Below are 19,361 nucleotides of genomic sequence, written 5' to 3'. Positions count from 1 at the left end.
TTTCGCCTTCACTGGCTTCCCACGCATATCGTCTCGGATAGAGGCGTTCAATTTGTGTCGAAATTCTGGAGGGCCCTCTGTAATCAGCTTAAAATCAAATTAAATTTCTCATCTTCCTATCATCCCCAATCCAATGGGCCGAATTCTCGTACAATTTCAAAGTCTCTGAGTCCTCCGCTAAATCCCCGTTCTTTGTGGTGTACGGCCGTCACCCTCTTCCCCCCCTCCCTACTCCCACGCCTTCTGGTTTACCCGCTGTTGATGAGGTTACCCGGGACTTCTCCACCATCTGGAAAGAGACTCAAAAATCCCTCATACAGGCCTCATCCCGGATGAAGAAGCATGCCGACAAAAAAAGAAGAACTCCTCCTGTCTTTCTTCCTGGAGACAAAGTGTGGCTCTCCGCCAAATATATCCGCTTCCGTGTTCCCAGTTATAAACTGGGACCACGTTATCTTGGACCCTTTAAAATCAAGTGCCAAATCAATCCTGTTTCCTACAAACTCCTTCTTCCCCCTTCTCTCCGTATTCCTAATGCTTTTCATGTCTCTCTCCTTAAACCGCTTATCCTTAACCGCTTCTCTCCCAAGGTTGTTGCTCCTACTCCTGTCTCCGGGTCCTCAGATGTCTTCTCGGTTAAAGAAATTCTCGCATCTAAGACGGTCAGAGGTAAAAAAAAAAATTCTTGTAGATTGGGAGAATTGCGGTCCTGAGGAGAGGTCATGGGAACCCGAGGATAACATTCTCGACAAGGACCTTATTCACAGATTTTCAGGTTCTAAAAAGAGGGGGAGACCCAAGGGGGGGGGGGGGTACTGTTACGCCGAGCGCTCCGGGTCACTGCTCCTCCCCAGAGCGCTCACAGGGTTCTCCTGTTCGGAGCGCCCCGGTCAGACCCGCTGACCGGGAGCGCTGCGATAATGTCCCTAGCCGGGATGCGATTCGCGATGCGGGACGCGCCCGCTCGCTGTGCGCATCCCGGCCCGCTTACCAGACTCGTTCCCCGTCTGTGCTGTCCCGGCGCGCGTGGCCCCGCTCCCTAGGGCGCGCGCGCCGGCTCTCTGCGATTTAAAGGGCCAGTGCGCCACTGATTGGCGCATGGTTTTAATTAGTGTGTTCACCTGTGCACTTCCCTATATTACCTCACTTCCCCTTCACTTCCTTGCCGGATCTTGTTGCCATCGTGCCAGTGAAAGCGTTCCTTGTGTATCCCAAGCCAGTGTTCCAGACCTCTTGCCGTTGCCCCTGACTATGATCCTTGCTGCCTGCCCTGACCTTCTGCTACGTCCGACCTTGCTCTTGCCTAATCCCTTGTACCGCGCCTATCTCAGCAGTCAGAGAGGTTGAGCCATTGCCGGTGGATACGACCTGGTTGCTACCGCCGCTGCAAGACCATCCTGCTTTGCGGCGGGCTCTGGTGAATACCAGTAGCAACTTAGAACCGGTCCGCCGACACGGTCCATGCCAATCCCTCTCTGACACAGAGGATCCACCTCCAGCCTGCCGAATCCTGACAATAACAATGCTTTTACTGCAATACATGGATGGATTATTGCTCACGCCTGTATATACATTGTTGTATAACATGTTTTCTTTGCTTGATCACTGTGCACCATCACGATTTCATTTTGTTTACATGTCAATCGTGCTTTATTGATGGGCGGTCCTGCGTGACTACAAAAACCCACTGTGAATAACCATTTGTTGCTTGACAAAGACAGCGAGAGGCTGTCGAAACGTAACTCACGGTGGAGTGACTAAAAGACATCACTTTGCACTGAATCAACGGGAGTGCCCCTGTTTCTTTTTGGATATATACTTTATTGGACCTCTTACCAAGGTTTACAGCAGGAGGCACCCACACACCTTACTATTCGGAGTGCTGCTTTCTTCTTCTTCTAGATAGATAGATAGATAAGAGATAGATAGATAGATAGATATGAGATGGATAGAAAGATATGAGATAGATGCCAGAAGAACAGCTACTAGGAGTAAAAAAGAATAGATGAAGTTGCCCGCAGATATATGAGTCCTGTTTAGTGGCTCAAATCATCAAGAAAATCCAAGAATTCTGCAGCACACAAAAGTTCAGAGCAAATAGCAAGGTGTTTATTGCATTTCAGTGGAAAAAAGGTGCTACGTTTCAGCAGCCTCATACCACCATTTTTCAAGCATCAAAATGGCGCAGTGAGGCTGCTGCAATGTAGCACCTTTTATGCACTGAAATGCAATAAACACCTTGCTATTTGCACTGAATTTTTGGATTTTCTAGATAGATAGATAGATTAGAAGTAGAAGCTATGTTGCAGTAAGTTTTTTTTCTCGGCGTAAGTCATAAAAAGGAGAAATACAATTACAACACTACTGCATATAGAGAAATATAAGGAATTTTTGAAGAAATAGACAGTGATAAATAAAAATTTTAGTTTCAGAGAGAAGTTAGTAAATACAAACAGGGTATAGTGAATTGGGAAAAGAAAGTTGGGAGTTCAGAGAAGACAGGGAAGAAACAAAGTGTAACAAAGAAAGAAGGAAGAAAGGCACAGAAAGAAAGAAGAAGGGAGAAAAAGGGAAAGTAGAAGGGGAGATGGGGAGAGAAAAGATAAAGGAGAGGAGAAGAAGAGGAGAGAAAAAATAAAATAGGAGAGAACAGAGGAAAGAGAGAGAGAGAGAGTAGAGGAAGATAGGTAAAGAAGAGAAGAGAAGAAAAGAGAAGAAAAGAGAAGAGAGGGAGAGAAGAACAGAGGAGAAGAGAGGGAGAGAAGTACAGAGGAGAAGAGAGGGAGAGAAGAACAGAGGAGAAGAGAGGGAGAGAAGAACAGAGGAGAAGATAAGGAGAGGACATAGAATAGATATAGAAGCTACTGAATAGATAAAGGAGAAGATAGGGAGAAGTAGAAGAGAAAAAAGAAGATATGGAGAGAAGGAGAGAGGAGAAGAAAGAGACAACGGGATATGGGATGAAAAGAGAGGATATGACAGAGAGAGTGGAGGATAGGGAGAGAGGAGACTATAGGGGGAGAAGAGAGGGAGATGATAGAAGAGAGGATAAGAGAGGATAGAAGAGAGGAGAAGAGAGGGAGATGACAGAAGAGAGGAGAAGAGAGGATAGAAGAGAGGAGAAGAGAGGGAGAGAGAGAAGAGAAGGAGAGGATAGAAGAGAAGAGGGGGAGATGATAGAAGAGAGGAAAAGAGAGGATAGAAGAGAGAAGAAGAGAGGGAGAGGATAGAAGAGAGGGAGAGGATAGAAGAGAGGGAGAGGATAGAAGAGAGGGAGAGGATAGCAGAGAGAAGAAGAGGGGGGAGGATGGAAGAGAGAAGAAGAGGGGGGATAGAAGAGAGGAGAAGAGAAGTAGAGGATAGAAGAGAGGAGAAGAGAGGGAGAGGATAGAAGAGAGAAGAAGAGAGGGAGATGATAGAAGAGAGGAAAAGAGAGGATAGAAGAGAGGAGAAGAGAGGGAGAGGATAGAAGAGAGGGAGAGGATAGAAGAGAGGGAGAGGATAGAAGAGAGAAGAAGAGAGGGGGAAAATAGAAGAGAGGAGAAGAGAAGTAGAGGATAGAAGAGAGGAGAAGAGAGGGAGAGGATAGAAGAGAGGAGAAGAAAGGGACAGGATAGAAGAGAGGGAGATGATAGAAGAGAGGAGAAGAGAGGGAGAGGATAGAAGAGAGGAGAAGAGAGGGATATGATAGAAGAGAGGAGAAGAGAGGGAGATGATAGAAGAGAGGAGAAGAGAGGGATATGATAGAAGAGAGGAGAAGAGAGGGAGATGATAGAAGAGAGGAGAAGAGAGGGAGATGATAGAAGAGAGGAGAAGAGAAGTAGAGGATAGAAGAGAGGAGAAGAGAGGGAGAGGATAGAAGAGAGGAGGAGAGAGGGAGAGAATAGAAGAGAGGAGAAGAGAGGGAGAGGATAGAAGAGAGAAGAAGAGAGGGGGAGGATAGAAGAGAGGAGAAGAGAAGTAGAGGATAGAAGAGAGGAGAAGAGAGGGAGAGGATAGAAGAGAGGAGAAGAGAGGGAGAGGATAGAAGAGAGGATAAGAGAGGGAGAGGATAGAAAAGAGGAGAAGAGAAGTAGAGGATAGAAGAGAGGAGAAGAGAGGGAGAGGATAGAAGAGAGGAGAAGAGAGGGAGAGGATAGAAGAGAGGAGAAGAGAGGGAGAGGATAGAAGAGAGCGGAAGAGAGGGAGAGGATAGAAGAGAGGAGAAGAGAGGGAGAAGATAGAAGAGAGGGAGAGGATAGAAAAGAGAAGAAAGGGAGATGATAGAAGAGAGAAGAAGAGAGGATAGAAGAGAGGAGAAGGGAGGGAGATGATAGAAGAGAGGAGAAGAGAAGAAGAGGATAGAAGAGAGGAGAAGAGAGGGAGAGGATAGGAGAGAGGAGAAGAGAGGGAGAGGATAGAAGAGAGGAGAAGAGAAGTAGAGGATAGAAGAGAGGAGAAGAGAGGGAAAGGATAGAAGAGAGGAGAAGAGAGGGAGAGGATAGAAAAGAGGAGAAGAGAAGTAGAGGATAGAAGAGAGGAGAAGAGAGGGAGAGGATAGAAAAGAGGAGAAGAGAGGGAGAGGATAGAAAAGAGGAGAAGAGAAGTAGAGGATAGAAGAGAGGAGAAGAGAGGGAGAGGATAGAAGAGAGGAGAAGAGAGGGAGAGGATAGAAGAGAGGAGAAGAGAGGGAGATGATAAAAGAGAGGAGAAGAGAGGGAGATGATAGAAGAGAGGAGAAGAGAAGTAGAGGATAGAAGAGAGGAGAAGAGAGGGAGAGGATAGAAGAGAGGAGGAGAGAGGGAGAGGATAGAAGAGAGGGAGAGGATAGAAGAGAGGAGAAGAGAAGTAGAGGATAGAAGAGAGGAGAAGAGAGGGAGAGGATAGAAGAGAGGAGAAGAGAGGGAGAGGATAGAAAAGAGGAGAAGAGAAGTAGAGGATAGAAGAGAGGAGAAGAGAGGGAGAGGGTAGAAGAGAGAAGAGAGGGAGAGGATAGAAGAGAGGAGAAGAGAGGCAGAGGATAGAAAAGAGGAGAAGAGAAGTAGAGGATAGAAGAGAGAAGAAGAGAGGGAGAGGAGAAGAGAGGGAGAGGATAGAAGAGAGGAGAAGAGTGGGAGAGGATAGAAGAGAGGAGAAGAGAGGGAGAGGATAGAAGAGAGGAGAAGAGAGGGAGAAGATAGAAGAGAGGGAGAGGATAGAAAAGAGAAGAAAGGGAGATGATAGAAGAGAGAAGAAGAGAGGATAGAAGAGAGGAGAAGAGAGGGAGAGGATAGAAGAGAGGAGAAGAGAGGGAGATGATAGAAGAGAGAAGAAGAGAGGATAGAAGAGAGGAGAAGAGAGGGAGAGGGTAGAAGAGAGTAGAAAAGAGGGAGAGAGGAGAAGAGAGGAGAAGAGAGGGAGATGATAGAAGAGAGAAGAAGAGAGGATAGAAGAGAGGAGAAGAGAGGGAGAGGATAGAAGAGAGGAGAAGAGAAGTAGAGGATAGAAGAGAGGAGAAGAGGGGGAGAGGATAGAAGAGAGGAGAAGAGAGGGAGATGATAGAAGAGAGGCGAAGAGAGGGAGATGATAGAAGAGAGAAGAAGAGAGGGAGAGGATAGAAGAGAGGAGAAGAGAGGGAGAGGATAGAAGGGAGGAGAAGAGAGGGAGATGATAGAAGAGAGAAGAAGAGAGGGGGAGGGATAGAAAAGAGTAGGAGAGAGGGAGAGGATAGAAGAGAGGAGAAGAGAGGGAGATGATAGAAGAGAGGGAGAGGATAGAAAAGAGAAGAAAGGGAGATGATAGAAGAGAGAAGAAGAGAGGATAGAAGAGAGGAGAAGAGAGGGAGAGGATAGAAGAGAGGAGAATAGAGGGAGATGATAGAAGAGACAAGAAGAGAGGATAGAAGAGAGGAGAAGAGAGGGAGAGGGTAGAAGAGAGTAGAAAAGAGGGAGAGAGGAGAAGAGAGGAGAAGAGAGGGAGATGATAGAAGAGAGGAGAAGAGAGGATAGAACTGGGGAAGAGGATAGATGAGAAGAGAAGAGAGGGGGAGAGGAGAAGAGAGAAGAGAGAGAGAGGATAGAAGAGAGGAGAAGAGAGGGAGAGGATAGAAGAGAGGAGAAGAGAGGGAGAGGGTAAAAGAGAGGAGAAGAGAGGGAGAGGATAGAAGAGAGGAGAAGAGAGGGAGATGATAGAAGAGAGAAGAAGAGAGGGAGAAAATAGAAGAGAGGAGAAGAGAGGGAGAGGTTAGAAGAGAAGAGAGGGAGAGGATAGAAGAGAGAAGAAGAGAGGGGGAGGATAGAAGTGAGGAGAAGAGAGGGAGATGATAGAAGAGAGAAGAAGAGAGGGAGAGGATAGAAGTGAGGAGAAGAGATGGAGAGGATAGAAGAGAGGAGAAGAGAGGGAGAGGATTGAAAAGAGAAGAAGAGAAGTAGAGGATAGAAGAGAGGAGAAGAGAGGGAGAGGAGAAGAGAGGGAGAGGATAGAAGAGAGGAGAAGAGAGGGAGAGGATAGAAGAGAGGAGAAGAGAGGGAGAGGATAGAAGAGAGGAGAAGAGAGGGAGAAGATAGAAGAGAGGGAGAGGATAGAAAAGAGAAGAAAGGGAGATGATAGAAGAGAGAAGAAGAGAGGATAGAAGAGAGGAGAAGAGAGGGAGAGGATAGAAGAGAGGAGAAGAGAAGTAGAGGATAGAAGAGAGGAGAAGAGGGGGAGAGGATAGAAGAGAGGAGAAGAGAGGGAGATGATAGAAGAGAGGAGAAGCGAGGGAGATGATAGAAGAGAGAAGAAGAGAGGGAGAGGATAGAAGAGAGGAGAAGAGAGGGAGAGGATAAAAGGGAGGAGAAGAGAGGGAGATGATAGAAGAGAGAAGAAGAGAGGGAGAGCATAGAAGAGAGGGAGAGGATAGAAGAGAGGGAGAGGATAGAAGAGAGAAGAAGAGAGGGGGAAAATAGAAGAGAGGAGAAGAGAAGTAGAGGATAGAAGAGAGGAGAAGAGAGGGAGAGGATAGAAGAGAGGAGAAGAAAGGGAGATGATAGAAGAGAGGGAGATGATAGAAGAGAGGAGAAGAGAGGGAGAGGATAGAAGAGAGGAGAAGAGAGGGATATGATAGAAGAGAGGAGAAGAGAGGGAGATGATAGAAGAGAGGAGAAGAGAGGGATATGATAGAAGAGAGGAGAAGAGAGGGAGATGATAGAAGAGAGGAGAAGAGAGGGAGATGATAGAAGAGAGGAGAAGAGAAGTAGAGGATAGAAGAGAGTAGAAGAGAGGGAGAGGATAGAAGAGAGGAGGAGAGAGGGAGAGAATAGAAGAGAGGAGAAGAGAGGGAGAGGATAGAAGAGAGAAGAAGAGAGGGGGAGGATAGAAGAGAGGAGAAGAGAAGTAGAGGATAGAAGAGAGGAGAAGAGAGGGAGAGGATAGAAGAGAGGAGAAGAGAGGGAGAGGATATAAGAGAGGAGAAGAGAGGGAGAGGATAGAAAAGAGGAGAAGAGAAGTAGAGGATAGAAGAGAGGAGAAGAGAGGGAGAGGATAGAAGAGAGGAGAAGAGAGGGAGAGGATAGAAGAGAGGAGAAGAGAGGGAGAGGATAGAAGAGAGCAGAAGAGAGGGAGAGGATAGAAGAGAGGAGAAGAGAGGGAGAAGATAGAAGAGAGGGAGAGGATAGAAAAGAGAAGAAAGGGAGATGATAGAAGAGAGAAGAAGAGAGGATAGAAGAGAGGAGAAGGGAGGGAGATGATAGAAGAGAGGAGAAGAGAAGAAGAGGATAGAAGAGAGGAGAAGAGAGGGAGAGGATAGGAGAGAGGAGAAGAGAGGGAGAGGATAGAAGAGAGGAGAAGAGAAGTAGAGGATAGAAGAGAGGAGAAGAGAGGGAGAGGATAGAAGAGAGGAGAAGAGAGGGAGAGGATAGAAAAGAGGAGAAGAGAAGTAGAGGATAGAAGAGAGGAGAAGAGAGGGAGAGGATAGAAAAGAGGAGAAGAGAGGGAGAGGATAGAAAAGAGGAGAAGAGAAGTAGAGGATAGAAGAGAGGAGAAGAGAGGGAGAGGATAGAAGAGAGGAGAAGAGAGGGATATGATAGAAGAGAGGAGAAGAGAGGGAGATGATAAAAGAGAGGAGAAGAGAGGGAGATGATAGAAGAGAGGAGAAGAGAAGTAGAGGATAGAAGAGAGGAGAAGAGAGGGAGAGGATAGAAGAGAGGAGGAGAGAGGGAGAGGATAGAAGAGAGAAGAGAGGGAGAGGATAGAAGAGAGGAGAAGAGAAGTAGAGGATAGAAGAGAGGAGAAGAGAGGGAGAGGATATAAGAGAGGAGAAGAGAGGGAGAGGATAGAAAAGAGGAGAAGAGAAGTAGAGGATAGAAGAGAGGAGAAGAGAGGGAGAGGATAGAAGAGAGGAGAAGAGAGGGAGAGGATAGAAGAGAGGAGAAGAGAGGGAGAGGATAGAAGAGAGCAGAAGAGAGGGAGAGGATAGAAGAGAGGAGAAGAGAGGGAGAAGATAGAAGAGAGGGAGAGGATAGAAAAGAGAAGAAAGGGAGATGATAGAAGAGAGAAGAAGAGAGGATAGAAGAGAGGAGAAGGGAGGGAGATGATAGAAGAGAGGAGAAGAGAAGAAGAGGATAGAAGAGAGGAGAAGAGAGGGAGAGGATAGGAGAGAGGAGAAGAGAGGGAGAGGATAGAAGAGAGGAGAAGAGAAGTAGAGGATAGAAGAGAGGAGAAGAGAGGGAGAGGATAGAAGAGAGGAGAAGAGAGGGAGAGGATAGAAAAGAGGAGAAGAGAAGTAGAGGATAGAAGAGAGGAGAAGAGAGGGAGAGGATAGAAAAGAGGAGAAGAGAGGGAGAGGATAGAAAAGAGGAGAAGAGAAGTAGAGGATAGAAGAGAGGAGAAGAGAGGGAGAGGATAGAAGAGAGGAGAAGAGAGGGATATGATAGAAGAGAGGAGAAGAGAGGGAGATGATAAAAGAGAGGAGAAGAGAGGGAGATGATAGAAGAGAGGAGAAGAGAAGTAGAGGATAGAAGAGAGGAGAAGAGAGGGAGAGGATAGAAGAGAGGAGGAGAGAGGGAGAGGATAGAAGAGAGAAGAGAGGGAGAGGATAGAAGAGAGGAGAAGAGAAGTAGAGGATAGAAGAGAGGAGAAGAGAGGGAGAGGATAGAAGAGAGGAGAAGAGAGGGAGAGGATAGAAAAGAGGAGAAGAGAAGTAGAGGATAGAAGAGAGGAGAAGAGAGGGAGAGGGTAGAAGAGAGAAGAGAGGGAGAGGATAGAAGAGAGGAGAAGAGAGGCAGAGGATAGAAAAGAGGAGAAGAGAAGTAGAGGATAGAAGAGAGAAGAAGAGAGGGAGAGGAGAAGAGAGGGAGAGGATAGAAGAGAGAAGAAGAGTGGGAGAGGATAGAAGAGAGGAGAAGAGAGGGAGAGGATAGAAGAGAGGAGAAGAGAGGGAGAAGATAGAAGAGAGGGAGAGGATAGAAAAGAGAAGAAGAGAGGATAGAAGAGAGGAGAAGAGAGGGAGAGGATAGAAGAGAGGAGAAGAGAGGGAGATGATAGAAGAGAGAAGAAGAGAGGATAGAAGAGAGGAGAAGAGAGGGAGAGGGTAGAAGAGAGTAGAAAAGAGGGAGAGAGGAGAAGAGAGGAGAAGAGAGGGAGATGATAGAAGAGAGAAGAAGAGAGGATAGAAGAGAGGAGAAGAGAGGGAGAGGATAGAAGAGAGGAGAAGAGAAGTAGAGGATAGAAGAGAGGAGAAGAGGGGGAGAGGATAGAAGAGAGGAGAAGAGAGGGAGATGATAGAAGAGAGGCGAAGAGAGGGAGATGATAGAAGAGAGAAGAAGAGAGGGAGAGGATAGAAGAGAGGAGAAGAGAGGGAGAGGATAGAAGGGAGGAGAAGAGAGGGAGATGATAGAAGAGAGAAGAAGAGAGGGGGAGGGATAGAAAAGAGTAGGAGAGAGGGAGAGGATAGAAGAGAGGAGAAGAGAGGGAGAAGATAGAAGAGAGGGAGAGGATAGAAAAGAGAAGAAAGGGAGATGATAGAAGAGAGAAGAAGAGAGGATAGAAGAGAGGAGAAGAGAGGGAGAGGATAGAAGAGAGAAGAGAGGGAGATGATAGAAGTGAGGAGAAGAGAGGATAGAAGTGAGGAGAAGAGAGGATAGAAGAGAGGAGAAGAGAGGGAGAGGATAGAAGAGAGGAGAAGAGCAGAAATGATAGTGAGAGCAAAGTCGAAGAAAGTAGAAGATAGAGATAGGAAAAGACACAAGATAGAGAAAGAAGAAGATAGGGAAAGGAGAAGAAAACAGATGATAAGAGAGAAGGAGGGAAGGACAAGTTATATGAAACCAATTTAAGAACAAGAGACATGGAGGAGAGAGTATTAGAGCAGTGATCCCTATGACATTCCCTCTCATAGACCACAGATGTCATACAGGGGTTTCCTACCCAGGACCCTGCTCTGAGGGCAATGAAGATGAGACAAACCTTTCCATACGTCCAGGAGGGAAGTGTTTTTAATAAGAAGCTACACACAGGACCGAGGGGGCTCAATGTGAGGTTATGGGGAAGATCAGGAGCGACCGGACAAAACATTATTCCACTGAAGGAACAGTAGACGTCCCAGCAGATGTGGTTGGTGAATCCACAGTAAGTGCACATAATGCTACCTTTCCCTTAGTACTATGTTTTCAAACCAGGGTGCCTCCAGCTGTTGCAAAACTACAACTCCCAGCATGCCCGGACAGCCAACGGCTGTCCGGGCATGCTGGGAGTTGTAGTTTTGCAACAGCTGGAGGCACCCTGGTTGGAAAACACCGCCTTAGTTTTAGTGTTGAGCGCGAATATTTGAAATGCTAATTTTTACAGGGAGTATCGGTACTTTGCGATTTCGCGAATATTTAGAATATACGTAATGATATACGTTTCTTTTTAGCGAATATATGCAAATTTGCAGATATTCACAAATATGCAAATATGCAAATATTCGCCAATATCGGCACTTCCAGTCAGAGGAGAATATTCATCGATACATTCGCGAAATATCGCAAATTCCAATATGGCCCCTGCCGCTCATCACTACTGGAGTTTTCTACTCTATGGTGGACATGTATCATTATCTGTGTACGGTAGAAGCAGTTTATCCCTTTTGTCGAATTCTAAATTATGCGCAGACGCGCTAAATTTATCAATCAAGCGCAATGAGTTTCATAAATTGCGTGCAAATATAGTAATCTCCTCATACCTCTACTCTTTGGAAAATGGAATCGATGATTTAGAGCATCTTGCTACGTGCGGTCCAAGACGGCTTATATTTGCGTTAAAAATATGGTCATTGCGCAAGATTTCTGCGGGTAAATAAAATGTACGCAGTTTAAATCAACTGGTGTCAGAAAATAAAACAGATTTGTAAATTACTTCTATTAAAAAAAATTAATCCTTCCAGTACTTATTAGCTGCTGAATACTACAGAGGAAATTCTTTTCTTTTCGGAACACAGAGCTCTCTGCTGACATCACGAGCACAGTGCTCTCTGCTGACATCATTACTACAGTGCTCTCTGCTGACATCTCTGACCACTTTAGGAACTGTCCAGAGCAGCATATGTTTGCTATTGGGATTTTCTCCTACTCTGGACAGTTCTTAAAGGGGTACTCCGGTGGAAAAAAAAATTTTTTAACTCAACTGGTGCCGGAAAGTTAAACAGATTTGTAAATTACTTCTATAAAAAAAAAAATCTTAATCCTTCCAGTACTTATTAGCTGCTGAATACTACAGAGAAAATTATTTTCTTTTTGGAACACTCTGACATCACGAACACAGAGCTCTCTGCTGACCTCTGCTGTCCATTTTAGGAACTGTCCAGAGCAGCATATGTTTGTTATGGGGATTTTCTCCTGCTCTGGACAGTTCTTAAAATGGACAGAGATGTCAGCAGAGAGCACTGTGCTCGTGATGTCAGCAAAGAGCTCTGTGTTCCAAATAGAAAACAATTTTTTCTGTAGTATTCCGTAGCTAATAAGTACTGGAAGGATTAAGATTTTTTAATAGAAGTAATTTACAAATCTGTTTAACATTCTGGCACCAGTTGATTTAAAAAAAAAAAAAAAAAAGTTTTCCACCGGAGTACCCCTTTAAAATGGACAGAGATGTCAGCAGAGAGCACTGTGCTCATGATGTCAGCAGAGAGCTCTGTGTTTCAAAATGAAAAGAATTTCCTCTGTATTTTTCAGCAGCTAATAAGTACTGAAAGGATTAAGATTTTTTAATAGAAGTAATTTACAAATCTGTTTAACTTTCTGGCACCAGTTGATTTATATATATATATATATATATATATATATATATATATATATATATATATAAACAAAAGTTTTCCACCGTAGTACCCCTTTAATAAATTTGTGCGTACTGAATATGTCACTCCAAGGTACACCGAAACCTACACACCTGGAGGAAATGCTCCACTAGGATGTACTCAAAAAAAGACGCAAAAAAACTGTTTGCGCCAAATTTTGCGCAAAAATGTAAACACAAAATGGGGTGAGATCTTTGATACATGTTCCCCTATCAGGTTACTGGACTGATAGGGGAACATGTATCAAAGATTTCACCCGGTTCACCTCGCAGTTCTATCAGGTGTAGCCGGGCTGCCCTCAGTTTATGGTATTATTACGATGGGATTGGAAGATCTCCAGCCTGATGGAGTCTCCTCCTTCCTCTTATCTGGTATATTATGGGTGCACTCTGCATCCAGATACCATTGCAGGGAGAAGCCTCGGTCCTCCTCACATCTCGGGGATTGAGCAGCCATGGATGTGAAACACAAAGAGTTTGAGAAGGCCGGACAGAAAGGTGGACTCCAGATCTGGAGGATTGAGAATCTGAAGTTGGTGCCGGTCCCTGTGGAGCAGTACGGGAACTTCTACATCGGAGACGCCTATATAATCCTCCATACTAAGGAGATGCCCCTGTTCAAGGTTTACAATCTGCATTTTTGGCTCGGTAAGTGTCAATGTCTTTTTCGTTTTATATATATATATATTTTTTATTTATTTGTACTGAGCTAATATGGCAACAGAATCACCCCTCACTAAGGCGGCATTCACGTCTCGTTTTTGCAATACGGTTCCCGTATCCAGTTTTTTGTAAAAAAAAAAAATGTCTCAAAACCGGACCGAACCGTATACAACCGTGTACAACCGTATATACCTCTGTACGGTTTAAAACCGTATTCGGTTTGAAAACGGATGTCCGGTTGTATTTGGTTTATTACGTTTTTTGAAGAAAAAAAAACGGATACGGTTTTATGTTTGTTCTTCTTGTTCTATTTGTGGGAAGAACTTTAAAATGTGTGCAAACTGCAAAACCATATCGTGCAAACCGGATGGAACCGTGCGCACATACGGTTCAGTACGGTTCCCATAGACCACCATTTTTAAAAAACCGTATACGAGTTGTATCCAGTTTTTCACCTGGACATAAAACTGTAGTAGACTAAGGTTTTGTGTACGGAAAAAAATTACTGATAAAGCCGTAAATTATGCAAAACCTACACAACTGGATGTTACGGTTGGCATACGGTTTTCTATGAATTATCTATACATACGGTTTTCTATGAATTATCTATACATACGGTTTTCTATGAATTGTCTATACATACGGTTTTCTATGAATTATCTATACATACGGTTTTCTATGAATTGTCTACACATACGGTTTTCTATTAATTATCTATACATACGGTTTTCTATGAATTGTCTATACATACGGTTTTCTATGAATTATCTACACATACGTTTTTCTATGAATTATCTATACATACGGTTTTCTATGAATTGTCTATACATACGGTTTTCTATGAATTATCTATACATACGGTTTTCTATGAATTATCTATACATACGGTTTTCTATGAATTATCTATACATACGGTTTTCTATGAATTGTCTATACATACGGTTTTCTATGAATTATCTATACATACGGTTTTCTATGAATTGTCTACACATACGGTTTTCTATTAATTATCTATACATACGGTTTTCTATGAATTGTCTATACATACGGTTTTCTATGAATTATCTACACATACGTTTTTCTATGAATTATCTATACATACGGTTTTCTATGAATTGTCTATACATACGGTTTTCTATGAATTATCTATACATACGGTTTTCTATGAATTATCTATACATACGGTTTTCTATTAATTATCTATACATACGGTTTTCTATGAATTATCTATACATACGGTTTTCTATGAATTGTCTATACATACGGTTTTCTATGAATTATCTATACATACGGTTTTCTATGAATTGTCTACACATACGGTTTTCTATTAATTATCTATACATACGGTTTTCTATGAATTATCTATACATACGGTTTTCTATGAATTATCTATACATACGGTTTTCTATGAATTATCTATACATACGGTTTTCTATGAATTGTCTATACATACGGTTTTCTATGAATTATCTATACATACGGTTTTCTATGAATTGTCTACACATACGGTTTTCTATTAATTATCTATACATACGGTTTTCTATGAATTGTCTATACATACGGTTTTCTATGAATTATCTACACATACGTTTTTCTATGAATTATCTATACATACGGTTTTCTATGAATTGTCTATACATACGGTTTTCTATGAATTATCTATACATACGGTTTTCTATGAATTATCTATACATACGGTTTTCTATTAATTATCTATACATACGGTTTTCTATGAATTATCTATACATACGGTTTTCTATGAATTGTCTATACATACGGTTTTCTATGAATTATCTATACATACGGTTTTCTATGAATTGTCTACACATACGGTTTTCTATTAATTATCTATACATACGGTTTTCTATGAATTGTCTATACATACGGTTTTCTATGAATTATCTATACATACGGTTTTCTATGAATTATCTATACATACGGTTTTCTATGAATTATCTATACATACGGTTTTCTATGAATTATCTATACATACGGTTTTCTATGAATTATCTATACATACGGTTTTCTATGAATTATCTACACATACGGTTTTCTATGAATTATCTATACATACAGTTTTCTATGAATTATCTATACATACGGTTTTCTATGAATTATCTATACATACGGTTTTCTATGAATTATCTATACATACGGTTTTCTATGAATTATCTATACATACGGTTTTCTATTAATTATCTATACATACGGTTTTCTATGAATTATCTATACATACGGTTTTCTATGAATTGTCTACACATACGGTTTTCTATTAATTATCTATACATACGGTTTTCTATGAATTGTCTATACATACGGTTTTCTATGAATTATCTATACATACGGTTTTCTATGAATTATCTATACATACGGTTTTCTATGAATTATCTATACATACGGTTTTCTATGAATTATCTATACATACGGTTTTCTATGAATTATCTATACATACGGTTTTCTATGAATTATCTATACATACGGTTTTCTATGAATTATCTATACATACGGTTTTCTATTAATTATCTATACATACGGTTTTCTATGAATTATCTATACATACGGTTTTCTATGAATTATCTATACATACGGTTTTCTATTAATTATCTATACATACGGTTTTCTATGAATTGTCTATACATACGGTTTTCTATGAATTATCTATACATACGGTTTTCTATGAATTATCTATACATACGGTTTTCTATGAATTGTCTATACATACGGTTTTCTAGGAATTATCTATACATATGGTTTTCTATGAATTGTCTATACATACGGTTTTCTATGAATTATCTATACATACGGTTTTCTATGAATTATCTATGCATACGGTTTTCTATGAATTATCTATACATACGGTTTTCTATGAATTATCTATACATACGGTTTTCTATGAATTATCTATGCATACGTTTTTCTATGAATTATCTATACATACGGTTTTCTATGAATTGTCTATACATACGGTTTTCTATGAATTATCTATACATACGGTTTTCTATGAATTATCTATACATACGGTTTTCTATGAATTGTCTATACATGCGGTTTTCTATGAATTATCTATACATACGGTTTTCTATGAATTGTCTATACATACGGTTTTCTATGAATTATCTATACATACGGTTTTCTATGAATTGTCTATACATGTGGTTTTCTATGAATTATCTATACATACGGTTTTCTATGAATTATCTATACATACGGTTTTCTATGAATTGTCTATACATACGGTTTTCTAGGAATTATCTATACATATGGTTTTCTATGAATTGTCTATACATACGGTTTTCTATGAATTATCTATACATACGGTTTTCTATGAATTGTCTACACATACGGTTTTCTATGAATTATCTATACATACGGTTTTCTATGAATTGTCTATACATACGGTTTTCTATGAATTATCTATACATACGGTTTTCTATGAATTATCTATACATACGGTTTTCTATGAATTATCTATACATACGGTTTTCTATGAATTATCTATACATACGGTTTTCTATGAATTATCTATACATACGGTTTTCTATGAATTATCTATACATACGGTTTTCTATTAATTATCTATACATACGGTTTTCTATGAATTATCTATACATACGGTTTTCTATGAATTATCTATACATACGGTTTTCTATTAATTATCTATACATACGGTTTTCTATGAATTGTCTATACATACGGTTTTCTATGAATTATCTATACATACGGTTTTCTATGAATTATCTATACATACGGTTTTCTATGAATTGTCTATACATACGGTTTTCTAGGAATTATCTATACATATGGTTTTCTATGAATTGTCTATACATACGGTTTTCTATGAATTATCTATACATACGGTTTTCTATGAATTATCTATGCATACGTTTTTCTATGAATTATCTATACATACGGTTTTCTATGAATTGTCTATACATACGGTTTTCTATGAATTATCTATACATACGGTTTTCTATGAATTATCTATACATACGGTTTTCTATGAATTGTCTATACATACGGTTTTCTATGAATTATCTATACATACGGTTTTCTATGAATTATCTATACATACGGTTTTCTATGAATTGTCTATACATACGGTTTTCTATGAATTATCTATACATACGGTTTTCTATGAATTGTCTATACATGTGGTTTTCTATGAATTATCTATACATACGGTTTTCTATGAATTATCTATACATACGGTTTTCTATGAATTATCTATACATACGGTTTTCTATGAATTATCTATACATACGGTTTTCTATGAATTATCTATACATACAGTTTTCTATGAATTATCTATACATACGGTTTGCTATGAATTGTCTATACATACGGTTTTCTATGAATTATCTATACATACGGTTTTCTATGAATTATCTATACATACGGTTTTCTATGAATTATCTATACATACGGTTTTCTATGAATTATCTATACATACGTTTTTCTATGAATTGTCTACACATACGGTTTTCTATTAATTATCTATACATACGGTTTTCTATGAATTATCTATACATACGGTTTGCTATGAATTATCTATGCATACGTTTTTCTATGAATTATCTATACATACGGTTTTCTATGAATTGTCTATACATACGGTTTTCTATGAATTATCTATACATACGGTTTTCTATGAATTATCTATACATACGGTTTTCTATGAATTATCTATACATACGGTTTTCTATGAATTATCTATACATACGGTTTTCTATGAATTATCTATACATACGGTTTTCTATGAATTATCTATACATACGGTTTTCTAGGAATTGTCTATACATACGGTTTTCTATGAATTATCTATACATACGGTTTTCTATGAATTATCTATACATACGGTTTTCTATGAATTGTCTATACATACGGTTTTCTATGAATTATCTATACATACGGTTTTCTATGAATTGTCTATACATACGGTTTTCTATGAATTATCTATACATACGGTTTTCTATGAATTGTCTATACATACGGTTTTCTATGAATTATCTATACATACGGTTTTCTATGAATTATCTATACATACGGTTTGCTATGAATTATCTATGCATACGTTTTTCTATGAATTATCTATACATACGGTTTTCTATGAATTATCTATACATACGGTTTTCTATGAATTATCTATACATACGGTTTTCTATGAATTGTCTATACATACGGTTTTCTATGAATTATCTATACATACGGTTTTCTATGAATTGTCTATACATACGGTTTTCTATGAATTGTCTATACATACGGTTTTCTATGAATTATCTATACATACGGTTTTCTATTAATTATCTATACATGCGGTTTTCTATGAATTATCTATACATACAGTTTTCTATGAATTATCTATACATACGGTTTTCTATGAATTATCTATACATACGGTTTTCTATGAATTGTCTATACATGTGGTTTTCTATGAATTATCTATACATACGGTTTTCTATGAATTGTCTATACATGCGGTTTTCTATGAATTATCTATACATACGGTTTTCTATAAATTATCTATACATACGGTTTTCTATGAATTATCTATACATACGGTTTTCTATGAATTGTCTATACATACGGTTTTCTATGAATTATCTATGCATACGTTTTTCTATGAATTATCTATACATACGGTTTTCTATGAATTGTCTATACATACGGTTTTCTATGAATTATCTATACATACGGTTTTCTATGAATTGTCTATACATACGGTTTTCTATGAATTATCTATACATACGGTTTTCTATGAATTATCTATACATACGGTTTTCTATGAATTATCTATACATACAGTTTTCTATGAATTATCTATACATACAGTTTTCTATGAATTATCTATACATACGGTTTGCTATGAATTGTCTATACATACGGTTTTCTATGAATTATCTATACATACGGTTTGCTATGAATTGTCTATACATACGGTTTTCTATGAATTGTCTATACATACGGTTTTCTATGAATTATCTATACATACGTTTTTCTATGAATTATCTATACATACGGTTTTCTATGAATTATCTATACATACGGTTTTCTATGAATTATCTATACATACGGTTTTCTATGAATTATCTATACATACGGTTTTCTATGAATTATCTATACATACGTTTTTCTATGAATTGTCTACACATACGGTTTTCTATGAATTATCTATACATACGGTTTTCTATGAATTATCTATACATACGGTTTGCTATGAATTATCTATGCATACGGTTTTCTATGAATTGTCTATACATACGGTTTTCTATGAATTGTCTATACATACGGTTTTCTATGAATTATCTATACATACGGTTTTCTATGAATTATCTATACATACGGTTTTCTATGAATTATCTATACATACGGTTTGCAATACGGTTCCATATGTTTTTTTCACTGAAACCGGATATGGGAACCGTATTGCA

General features: G+C 39.6%; 1 protein-coding gene across 1 annotated transcript in view; it reads left to right on the top strand.

Moving 5' to 3' along the window:
• The first annotated feature begins 12,725 nt into the window (after positions 1-12,725).
• The window catches only part of LOC130272493 (scinderin-like), a 67,704-nt gene continuing 61,068 nt past the window's right edge, over positions 12,726-19,361 (top strand). The window contains exon 1 of the mRNA XM_056518334.1: positions 12,726-12,918. Within this exon, the coding sequence (XP_056374309.1) occupies positions 12,726-12,918 (193 nt within the window). The remainder of the gene's footprint in view (positions 12,919-19,361) is intronic.

This window comes from Hyla sarda, chromosome 5, assembly GCF_029499605.1.
Source record: "Hyla sarda isolate aHylSar1 chromosome 5, aHylSar1.hap1, whole genome shotgun sequence".
Taxonomy (NCBI): domain Eukaryota; kingdom Metazoa; phylum Chordata; class Amphibia; order Anura; family Hylidae; genus Hyla; species Hyla sarda.
The sequence above is the reverse complement of the archived record's forward strand: the minus strand, read 5'-3'. Positions and strand labels throughout refer to the sequence as shown.